Genomic DNA, 12,500 nt, shown 5'->3' with positions numbered 1-12,500 from the left:
ATATAATTAATTAGATGTTAAAATAGAAATCATATATTTTATAGGCAAGGAAGGACCAAATGAAAGTTGAATAACAAAGGTTTACTACTAATAATTTTTTGCCTAAGTCAGGAGGAAAGTAACATCACATATATGAGATATCATAAGAAAAAACGTAAGAAAAAAAACAGGGCTTACCACAATCTGAATGTCAAACAGGATTAAGGTCACTGTTGTAAAAAGTACTCTACACATATCCTGGATGGAGCTATCTGCCCCAATGGTTCTAAAAATGAGGTTTCCTGACTGCCAATAATTGTAGCCGAGAAAAGTCCCAATGGTGCCCAAACTGGTGCCAAATACCAGAGTCAAGATAAGCCGTACCTTCGTTCAAGAAAAAAATTAAAAGTCGTTACTCGTAAAAATCAAATAAAATGTATGTATTTTTACACTCTTGTATAGTACATAGTGTATGAAAGATTTTCTAATAATTCAAGGTAATTGAATATAAAAATTTAAGTAATTATGCATCATGTTTCATAAGCATTTCTATACTTACATTCTGAACAACTAGTTAGTCATGCATTGCACCATATGTTTCATGTCACTTCCAATATATATGTATAAAACATACAAAGAACAATTATCCATGAACATGAAAACATTTACATCCATCAATCTACATCATATTCATTTCACATCTACAATTACATCTGCTTAAGTATTCTATTTTGCTCTAGAAGTAGAAACAAAAGATAAATACCAGTTTGAAAGTATCAGAAGTGGAAGATTCCTTGGCATAGTTAATCACAACGTAGACTATCAATATTATGCATGATGCTACAAAAGCAAGGACTTCAAAAGCTTGCTCCCGAAATACCCCATCTACGATGTATATAATACAGAAGGCTGAAAGGATAAAGTTTGGTGTTTATTTCTTGCATTTTCATTATTTACATATATATATATTTTGTTTACATATTTTCTGAGTGAATTAACTTTCAACTGTTACATGGAAATCAAATTATGAACCTTTTAACAGTCACCTTCTATAGAACAATGGTATAAAATATGTGAAAGAAAAAAAAGAGAGAATTATTTGTATTCTAAACTAGTAATTCACTTATTATCATTATGTAGTCCACTAATTTTTGTTAGATGGTAGGGTTTTATATCATAATTATTCATCACCAACTCTTTCCCTCATGTCTTCCATTAAATCAATAATCAATTTCTCCTTTAAGACCAATATAAAACTGCAGATATATTAATGAAAATAGAAAATTATGATTAAACCCATTTCCATAATATCTCATAACATTAACGATGAAAAAGTAATAGTGAAAAATGACAAAATGATATAGCTATTAATAACTCTTACTCTTGGGAAGTACTGATATTAATTAGTATACTTAGAATGTCAACTTTAATTTCAAAACTCTTATATTCTTTATCCAAATACCAAGCTATATCTAGAGTTGGCTGTATTACACAACAAATAGTTAGCATAAGTGGAGAAACATTAAAAACATGGCCTAAAAAGAAAAATATAAGGCCTTGTAGTATCTGCAAAATCAAAAGGAAATGTCAACATTTGCATGCTAAGGGACCATTCTGATAGATATTCCAAAATAAAAAATAGAGTAAAGTAAGACCTCACTCTACTTTAAACAAGCAGTCTATATCATTTGTTTCTTTGAGAAAAATACTCAGCACTTGAGATAATGTATTTCTTGATAAATGCTACTCATTATTATTGTGCACTTTTCTTTCTTCTTTTTCACGAACTACTATAAAGCAAGATTCATTCTTATTTCAAAGTTTCATGGAGGTATCATGTATTTCTCTAATGAGTAATGTTCAAAATAAACAAGTTCTTGTGAGATATGGATATTATTCTACATATGTGACATTTATATGTGCTTTAACATGTAAATGGACATAAAATTGTCCAAATATCACATCAAACTGGTGATTTAATGGATATAAATATTCTGTTAATATCTTCTCACCTGATATGTTATATCAAAAAATAAATCTTCAAAATGGGTTTTTATAAGCAGACAAACATTCTCCTGAAAATAAGCTATAGAATTGAAAGCTCAAAAAATCGTGCTGCAAGGTATGTACAAAGAAAAGAGCTCTATATACATTTGTCAAGAGGCAACTCACCTGAATGGAAAATTATTAGCATGGCAAACACATAATCCTGACATCCTGGAGGCAGATAAAACAATCTGTATATCGCTAACCCGATTGTTCCTAACGTTGACAGGAGGCCACCCACAAGGAGAATCCATTCCAAAGGTCTCAGGCTTTGACACGTTCTTATCTAGAATGACAATTACAATAATGAAAATAAAAACCTATTAATATATACATCTATCTTTCAAATACAAACAAGTAGAATGATTCTGCCTGAAAAAAAAAAAAAAAAATATGAATACAGGCACACAGGCACACAGGCACACACACACACACACACACACACACACACACACACACACACACACACACACACACACACACACACACACACACACAAAACACACACACACACACACAAAACACACACACACACACAAAACACACACACAAACACACACACACACATTCACACACACACACACACACACACACACACACACACACACACACACACACACACACACACACACACACACACACACACACACACACACACACACACACATACACAGAATATCATATGTGACTTAGGTCACAGAAGATATTCTCAATCAGGTAATAAGTACATTTCCAAATACTGTAGCCCGCATGGCTTGGGACCGTGGTATCCCAAGATCTTCGAAAGTAATGGGCCTCTCTTGTCCCCATTCTGGTTCTTGTCCATAATTAGGTGCAAAGAGACTGCTTCCTTGTGTCGTCATTACTCAGTCTGTAATAAGAAATTGAAAAGCATCAGAAGGGTTGTAGGACAATCATACAATGGGTGACATTATCTATAATCATCAATCAACCTGTTTATAGAAAGAAAGAAAGAAAGAAAGAAAGAGAAAAAAAATCCTGCAGTGTAAGGACCTCTTTAAGAATAAAACATCCACTTTATAAACTACTATGACTCTCCTATCTGATAAAGTTTGAACTCATTTTCATATCATTTAAAATAGTGTGTATGATTGGGGAAAAGAGGATGATTAAGTTTCTGTTATCTGAAGGATTATATTTTTGTTTCACACAATACTGTATATGAATGTCACGAGAATATCTATGCGTGTAACCCACAAAAAAGTTATTTCAATGAAATTAATGAGCTTATTACAAAGAACATTGAAATAAAAATATATTATATCCAAAGTTTGTGAAGGATTGTGATAGGAAGTTTGCTATGTTTCAAGGAAAAATAAAACAAGCTATGTGAAGTTTACTATCTAAAATGAACCTACATCAATCAACTACTAGTCAATCTGTCTATTGTTCAACAATCCTGGTGTTACTAACAGTAACATATGAGGCAAACAAGGGTCAAAACTGCTTTACATAATCTCAACAACCTTATAACCTCCAGAAATGGGTCAGTAAACATTCAGGATGTTTAATGAATAAAATGAATTATGAATGATGCTTAGACTACAATCTTCCACAGATATGTTAGACTCACACAACAATGGAAACTTTGGTTCATATTAAATGACTGCATCATTTTCATATATATAATGTTCATAATGCATTTACAACAATCTTAGCCCTAATGGTTGAATAGGGTTAGATGAAAAAGCACAGATATGTTTTGACTGAAAAAAAAAACAAGATACCCTACTCCACTTAACCTGTGAAGACATAAGAATATGTGATCTATACATATTCATTATCACTATAGAGCAAGTGAAAACCCTTGGCCTGATGAATCCAACTGTCCCCTGGTTTAGGTTCCTTTAGCAAATATCATCCACAGTACACAACAGATCTCATGCCCATACTCTTTTCTAATCTGATGAATATATTGCAGGAATCTCTTGTGACACTGCCATATTCATGAGTATACCAATTACATTCCCATGGGATTCTCCTGACTAAATGTTAACGGACTTCTGATAAGAATGACTGATTTATCCCTTCACCAATCTATACAATTTTTTTAAATATCATTATCCTTTTCCTTGAATGAAAATATTACATGGAAAATAAAGCTCTACCATAATATCATGAATGGAATTAATTCAACAGTAATGTAATGCTTTGCATAGCAGTAATGTTAAACTGTAATATTTCTGCCCCTACTGGGATTTTGGTCATCACAGTTGTCACAACCAGACTCATGTTTGTGTACATCAACTTCAAAAAGCTAGGATGATGGCTTCTGTCATCATTTAGTATATATAAGTGTTTTGAAGATAATAAAGTGCCTTTGTAGGTTGTGTGAGTGAATCTTAAAAGTAATGAAAATAGTTTTTGTTTAATAATGGTGGCTTATAACCCCAGGACACAGCTGGTTATGCCAGAATGTTGGCCTTCTTGAAAGTCTATACAAATTTGTGCAATACAAGTAACTTTGGTGTTGACAGACAATTCATGATATCTACTGTACAGATATACAGATACGGTAGTTACAGTTAGAAGACCACAACTATAGGAATTATACACTAATTTGGGATGGCAGGTAATGTATAGGAATTTGCAGGGAATATACTTTTTATAACATATAATCCAAACAGTACAAACATAATGTCATATGTTCTTGAAGGCCCTTTATACTGGGGTATACTGAAGTTTCATGTGAGCCCATATAATGACTGCTGCAATGATTGACCATGGTGTGCTGCCTTTGGGCTTAAAGAGTTCTGGCAAAGACACGCAAACCTCTGCAATATATAGTATATACTTTCTGCCAAAATAGAGCATGGACTGCTTCCCTATGTGATGATATGATTTGCTTAAATATGAGTGGTCTGCTGCAGTCTTCTAGGTAATTCTGTATCTGACTGAAACAAAGTTCTATAATCACTAATTACTCCAAGCCTTTGGCAATGGCCAACCAAGCTCCACTACACATATTGGATGTTTGTTTCTGTTTTGTTAATGTCCTGAAGGCATACACATCATGGTGAGCATTCGTTACTATGGGTGATAAGTGACTGGTTTATCTTTGCTTCCAACAGATTGTTGTTGTTTTTTTAGCTGATAGTATTGTTTGATGTCTTCCATAAAAGCTTGACCTTACACTTTTTCTATCATTAGTCTTTATTTCAAGATTTATTGGTACTGTATTTTACCATAGTGCAGAGAGGCCTGGAGGCTACTTAACACCACATCATCATATCTTTTGCCAATGCTGCTTCTGATTAATTTTGTAGAATGGATTAGCATCTGAAAATCATTCATATACAGTATCAATGGATTCTTTATGATGTCTAGTATGCATTCATGTTGATAGGTAAGGAAACACAAAGACTCCAAAGGAAATTAAACTATAGAGTATTCAGCTATACATTTATGTCAAGAAAGGGCTGCGGCCTCCCAGCCTCCAACCTAAAGTAATAAATCTACATTACGTCTGACCTATAGATAGAGCCCTGACAGGTCCGAGTGACATGGCTCATGAGTGACGTGACTACTCAGGTGAAGGCTTTATGAGGTAAACATCACTTGCCACTAGCTTAATCAGTTAATGTTACCAGGAGCAACACGCAGAGATAGAGGGAAATGGACATTGCCATCTTATAGAGCATAATAAAATAGTCCACAATACCCTCACACTGCCAGAGTTCTTAATGTTGTGTTTTCGGAAAGTTAGCAAAAAAGTATTAACCCAATGGCGACGGGTCACGGCTATCGCCGTCATAACAATACGCACGATGTGCGGCGTGCGGCTGTCCGCAGCGGCGCCGCGCCAAAACGCCCCGAGGCAATGATTCGGCTTGAGGGACCGATATCACGCGCTCAGAGTCGGCGCGCTGCCGCCGTTCGCCAGAGCGTAGAGTTTTTTTTAATTTGCTATACCCGGCGCCATTGGGTTAATGAAGGGATGGTACCAGGGGACTTCCCCCTGTCTAGGGACTAAATAGAAGGTAAGAAAGATTAGGTTTGGATTTTTGGTTTGCATGATACTCTGGTTTTGGGATTGTCTCTGGAGGGTGCAGTGCTCTCGGTAACGAATACTGCTGACTCTAACATTACAAAGTAAATTATCTAAGTTTCCCACTGTTCACCTTGTGCTTATCTTTTGGTTCCACAAACTATTACTACTGGGCTTATATTTGTTTAGTAAACATTGAGAGACATCCACTGATATCATATTCACAGAGTTTTAAGAAGCAGACCTAGTCTGGGAATCTACTCCATTTCTATAATTAGTTTCTGTGTGCTAACATTACCATATCTGGACAAAGTACACTAAATTCACTGGTCTCAGTGAGCTATTCAGTGATTAAAATAACATGTAAAAGCTGTGGTTGCATTTCATTCACTAAAAAATCTGCATATCTGCATTCAGAACATTTCTATTTTATGATAAAATCCGTCTTTTCCTTCTTATTAAATTCTCCTCATTCTTGTCATATCCTTTCTGTGATTTTGAAATTCTGAGAGAATTGAGAAAATTAAGTCAGAAAGCTACCGAGAAAGTCTCTTGGCCAGAAAGCTATTGAGAAAGTTTTCCGCTCTTCGGCCGTAACGGCAACGCTACTCTCTAAACTCTTCACTTCGGTTCCGTAACTCACCTGATAATTGAACTCCCTACTTCAATGGTTAATTCGACGCCTTAAAATCTCGTATAAACTTCTACTGTACTTCACGGCGGCTAAAAATAGACATTTGCAGACAATTTGGGAATTGATGACTAGGCCCAGATTGCTTGCCCGCAGGAACATATATTATTGTTATGATGGGCGTGTTTACATCACGAGCGTTCGTCTAATTCGCATGCAGTAGGCGGATTCATGCATGCAGTTTTTGGCATAAATTTTGTTATCCCGCATAAACTGAGAGACTTGGTGTAATGCATGAGGAATACTGAACAGGGCTAGATTAAATCATATATGTTGAATAATTGTAACGGGGAGGTTTAATGTTTATGTATAAATATGTATGCGACTACTGACGAAAGATTTAATGATTCATTTTGTTCCTATTTTCTGCCATTGATAGCCAAAATCAACAGCAAAATATCCTTCAACCAAACTCAGAAAGAAACTCACAAGATAAAAATAAAAAAATGGCGAAGAAAACGAAACAGAAGCTCAGCTCCGGCTCACGTTCAAGATGAACTGAGTCTTCGCTTTTAACTGGAGGGAAGGATGTCAAGGTTCCTCTCCCAGTAGGAAGGCGTCAAGATCGTAGGCGTCCTTGAGTTTTTCTTTTCTTATCTGTTTAGGACCGATTGAAGTGCCGATGAAAGAAGGAAGGGAAGAGGGAAGAGGAAGGGACTATAGAGAAAGGACGAAATTAGGGATAGGTGTAATGATGGAGGAGTGGAGAAGATATATATATATATATATATATATATATATATATATATATATATATATATATATATGTATGAATGTATATATATACACACACACATATATATACATATATATATATACATAACATATATATAGTATATATACATATATACACATGTATGTATATACTATATATATATATATATATATATATATATATATATATATATACACATATATATACATACATATATATATAAATATATATATACATATACATATACATATATATATACATATTGTATGTATATACTATATATATATATATATATATATATATATATATATATATACACATATATATACATACATATATATATAAATATATATATACATATACATATACATATATATATACATATATATATATATATATATATAAATATATGCATCTGTATACATACATATATATATATATATATATATATATATATATATATATATATATATATATATGTGTGTGTGTGTGTGTGTGTGTGTGTGTGTGTGTGTGTGTGTGTGTGGCTGTGTGTGTGGGTGTGTGTGGGTGTGTGTGTGAAAACGAGAGTGAAGTATAGACAGGAATAGAGTTTTTTTTAAACAAGAAGAAGACTAACGACAAGAAACAAAAGATATATGTACAAAAAATACAGTGTACAACATCGCGGGGACGGGCTGTACAAGGTTAGCGTTCGCCAATATTTACCCCTTGTGTAGTGAGAACATCGCTGATAATGACTTAGCGTTTGTGAAGAGCGAGTGTGATATACTTGTTTCATTATGACTAGGTTCGTTTTTAGAAGAAAAAAAACTTATATTATATTTGATATATCATAAGTTAATTTGTATCATCAAATTAGGTTTGCATGATGAATGATAATATACTCGCTGGGGTTCAGGAGATTCAATTAATTTTGTAATGTTGATTAACTTAATTTAGTAGGGTCGGAGTTCATTGTGACGAATGTAGAAAGGTTATGAATGTGGATGAATAATTCCACAATGCAATATATGTAATTAGCGTTTAGATATTACATCTAGACATTTCTTGCATTATCAGTGACACACAAAGGCTTCCAGAAGTGCAATTATTCAGTTGAATAAAGGAAACTCGTCTGACTATCGAGGCACTCTTCCTTGTGCAATTTCGACGGAAGGAATTTGTCTTTCCAGAATTGTGGCTAAAAGGGTAAATCTGTCTTCTTTCCCCGTGTTTTTATTAAGACATTTTTCCTTTACTGATTTTGACAAATAGGATGTTTTTATTTTCCTGATTTTGACGAAAGGAACATTTTTCTTTCCCTGAATAATGTCAAATCACATTAATTGATAACAATGTGAAATGAGAATATGTAACTTACATATGCTGCATTAGACGTATTTTGTACACGGCAATAATTTACTCCATCATGTGTGTGAAGGCAAAGGTGTGTGCAGTCCGCGCGTCACTACCGCGCATGCGCCCCGTGAGGACACTTCTGTTCAAATTATGGCAGTATATTTTCACGTACATCGACACGCGGGGCACGGAGACGGAGAACGACGCACATGACGCATTCGGTGCGGTCGTGCCCTAAGGCCTATTTGTCTTTCCTTGCTCGTGTTCTTGGTCTTCACTTCCGATTTGAGAATTTTTCTGCGTCTAAGTTTTTAAGTTCCATTTTCTGTCCTCACGTTCCGAACTCTTAATAGTGTTCTATTTTCGGCATCTGTGCTCTAATTTTTCCGTGGCATCCGCTCGTCCTTGCGGGATTCACGTGCTGATGACTATTTTGGTGTCGACGGCAAGTTGACTGGAAGAACATTTTTTGTCACTGATTTTAACGAAAATGATATTTTCTTTTCATGATTTCCACTAAATGGATATTTTTCTGACCTTTATTTTGACTACAAGGGCAGAGGCTCAAGCTCCCCCCACCTCAGCGTATAGCCCTATACTTTGTGGAATTATTCTTTATTAACTTATTTTCGTAAAAAAAAACATAAACTGTAATATTCTTCCTAAATCTATAATAAACGCACTTCTCAAAGACAAGGAAACATTCGAAAGGATTGGTAAAACAAAGTAACTGTGTCATTTCAATAAGTATATTTCTAACAAAATTTCTATCACGTTTATTTCTAACTATCACAGGTAGCTAATCCGGCAAGACCACTCATAATCTTTGGTTAAATACATTTTCCAACAGACAGGCCCTTAGCCACACTCAAACTAATTACTTACAAAAATGTCTACGAAATATATTCTAAAAATAGAATAGGTTTAATGATATGATATAAGTAAAGACAATATTTGTAGATAATTAAACGAAATGGTTTAATGACACGGTTTTACGTCACGAACTCCATCGCAAGGGCTAGGACGGCGCCCTCTGTTAAAGGACTTTAGAATTGGCAGTGAGAGACCGTTACTCCGAGTAAGCAGGATTCTTGGAGATCCTATATGGGCATAAAAAGTGTTAAAACATAACGAACAGTATAGAAACCCTGTAAATATAGAAAATGAACCTGACAACCTTTTCCACTGTCATTTGTTTCGAGGTGAAAGTATTCGTGTTCTGTAAATAACATAAAGATTGGGAGTTTGTTTTTGTGAAGAGGTTTCCAGGTTTGCTCGCAAGAAAAATGTTTCATCTTTATTTAAAAAACAACAACAGATAACAAAGAAAATAAAAGCGCATTGACAATAGTTAAACGTTACATTTAGTCATAAAAGATAAAAGAGATAAAACGCATCAACTTTTCGAATCTTTTTCTATTTGCGAAGTGTCCGTGCGTTTTCTCTGCGCTCGGAAGAAGTCGTCAATCTGTTCCAGTGAAAGTCCACGGGTTTCAGGTACCGAGAGGCCCACCACCGCCGCCATCAGGAGGCACGACACTGCGTACAGCCAGAAGACTCCGTGCTCTCCGATGGTGGATACGCTGGCAGGGAAGGAGTGGGCGGTGGCGAACATGCCCAGGAAGAAGAAGATGTACATGAGGGCAGCGCCCACGGCTCGGACGTTGGTGGGAAGAAGCTCTCCCCGAAGTAGGCAAGTGGCAGCTTCCAGCGCGCACACGAGAGGCATGTAAAGCAGGAGCACTGTGAGGGGCAGCCATGTCAGGTGGCTGAGGTCGGCGCTCTGGTTCTGCAGGTAGAAATACACCCCAAACACCGTCAGGCACACGGAGCAGGCGACGCACGTGGTCAGAACGATGGCTTTCCGGCCCACGCGGTCCACCAGGAGCAGATATGCGACGGTTCCTGCGACGCGGATGCCACCCACCAACATGGCGCTCGTATAGGCATCCACTCCTGTGTTGGAGGACTTCAGGATCGTCACGACATATGTGGCGATGGTTATGTTGCCCGTGAACTGCAGGATGAACATGAGAAAGGTGAGCAGCACTAGACGCCGACTCACCGACGGTTCCCTCAGTAGGCGCAGCTGGTCCTTGGTGCCCATGGTGCTGCTGGAGGTGCGGTCGATTTGCTCGGTGATGGCGCTGAGCTCGGAGGAGACGTCGTAGCGCGGACCTCGGTAGAACTTCAATGCCTTATGGGCTTCCTCCAGGCGCCCCCGGGTTACCAGCCATCGAGGCGAGTTGGGCAGGAAGAGGAGGCCGATGAAGGGGGGGATGGCCGTCACGAAGCCGCACACGAGGCTCACGTGGCGCCAAGACAAGCCAGTGCTCCCGACGACGTATGCGAACAGGAAGCCAAGCTGTCTGGCTGTGTCGACGAAGCCAGCAAAGCGGCCTCGCACGGAGGTGTGGACCACCTCTACTACATAATTGTTGGCTGCGGCACCAGCAAGGCCCTGGGCGACTCCAAGTAGCGTACGTGCCACTTGCACCATCCACACAGCCGGAGAAATGGCTAGAGCAAGCCACAGCACCAGCGATAAGGGCATCGCTATCAGCAGAGTCACTCGCTGACCCAGTCGCAGATTTAACGCTCCGCCCAAAAGGGATCCCACGATGGCACCTATGTGGACCAAACTGCCTGCAATGACAACATAATAATTTAGATTTCACATAGAGCTACAGAAATAAGAGACTGCTGTATATGCATCATGATACAAACGAAACTAACAGGAACAACATTGCCAATCCAAGATATAACGAAGGGAAAACCAAAATGCGACTTGTAATGAACATTTATAAAATCAGAATAAATGCAGTAACTTGTACACACAAACACACACACACACACACACACACACATAATGTAACAGTATCAAAATGGAAAAAAAAGGTTTAATCCATGGCAGTATTTGATTTCAGTTTTGATTATTAATATAACCGTTTATTACTCACCAAAGAGCGCCACCTGGGCTGTGTCGAGAAAGATGTCCGCCGTGTTCGGATCCGTGAGTTGCGGCAACGTCACACCAGGGAGGCCCACGATCGTGCCGATTGCTAAGTGGGTGAGGGAAGCCATCACCACACCCACTGCCTGTAGATGGAACCGAAGAAAAGTTACAAAAATGTTTTAAGCATGAATTACATGGTATGCTTCAGGGAGCCTATTGTAAATCGACTCGGCTGTTCATGTATATAGTTGGATGATGCAATTACTTTAATATGAAATTGAAAGATTAAAAACAAATATTCAACTCTGTGTCAGCTTGAGGGTCTAACAACTCTGGAATGATATGACTCATTATATTCTGTTATTTTATGCGTGCTAAATATACCATGACTAATCCATAGGAAAATGCATTCATTTGACATTAATTCTCCATCATCAACATGAATTTGAATACATTTTCACTGTGTTACTACGCTAGTGTGTATAGGAAATTAACAAAAACACAACATTTTATCAATTAAGTAGCCCCTTATCTGTTTGGCTTGTAAATTCTTGCTGTTCTTAAAAGAGCCCTTGTTAATCATACTCATAAAAGATACCTGGAAACATGCTTGGAGCTGTTTATAAACGTTTAATTTCCTTGAATTTTATCTTCATTCTGTTTACTAATTAACATTATTATTGTTTCTATCTATATCTATCTATCAGTCTATATATAGACGTACATATGTTATATATCTATCTATATCTATATGTCTATATAT

The 12,500-nt window shown here is 36.9% G+C and overlaps 2 protein-coding genes across 2 annotated transcripts in view; both read right to left on the bottom strand.

Moving 5' to 3' along the window:
• The window catches only part of LOC125047498, a 16,343-nt gene extending 9,474 nt beyond the window's left edge, over nucleotides 1–6,869 (bottom strand). The window contains exons 1-5 of the mRNA XM_047645734.1: nucleotides 6,678–6,869; nucleotides 2,754–2,896; nucleotides 2,152–2,311; nucleotides 743–888; nucleotides 178–363 (exon numbers count right to left, since the gene is read on the bottom strand). Of these exons, the coding sequence (XP_047501690.1) occupies nucleotides 178–363; nucleotides 743–888; nucleotides 2,152–2,311; nucleotides 2,754–2,888 (627 nt within the window). The 5' untranslated portion in view covers nucleotides 2,889–2,896; nucleotides 6,678–6,869. The remainder of the gene's footprint in view (nucleotides 1–177; nucleotides 364–742; nucleotides 889–2,151; nucleotides 2,312–2,753; nucleotides 2,897–6,677) is intronic.
• A 2,643-nt stretch (nucleotides 6,870–9,512) lies between these two features.
• Nucleotides 9,513–12,500, bottom strand: part of LOC125047531 (facilitated trehalose transporter Tret1-2 homolog) — a 7,938-nt gene continuing 4,950 nt past the window's right edge. Inside the window, exons 2-3 of the mRNA XM_047645800.1 lie at nucleotides 11,742–11,880; nucleotides 9,513–11,427 (exon numbers count right to left, since the gene is read on the bottom strand). Of these exons, the coding sequence (XP_047501756.1) occupies nucleotides 10,178–11,427; nucleotides 11,742–11,880 (1,389 nt within the window). The 3' untranslated portion in view covers nucleotides 9,513–10,177. The remainder of the gene's footprint in view (nucleotides 11,428–11,741; nucleotides 11,881–12,500) is intronic.

This window comes from Penaeus chinensis, chromosome 41 (genome assembly GCF_019202785.1).
Source record: "Penaeus chinensis breed Huanghai No. 1 chromosome 41, ASM1920278v2, whole genome shotgun sequence".
NCBI classification, from domain to species: Eukaryota; Metazoa; Arthropoda; class Malacostraca; order Decapoda; family Penaeidae; genus Penaeus; species Penaeus chinensis.
The sequence above is the reverse complement of the archived record's forward strand: the minus strand, read 5'-3'. Positions and strand labels throughout refer to the sequence as shown.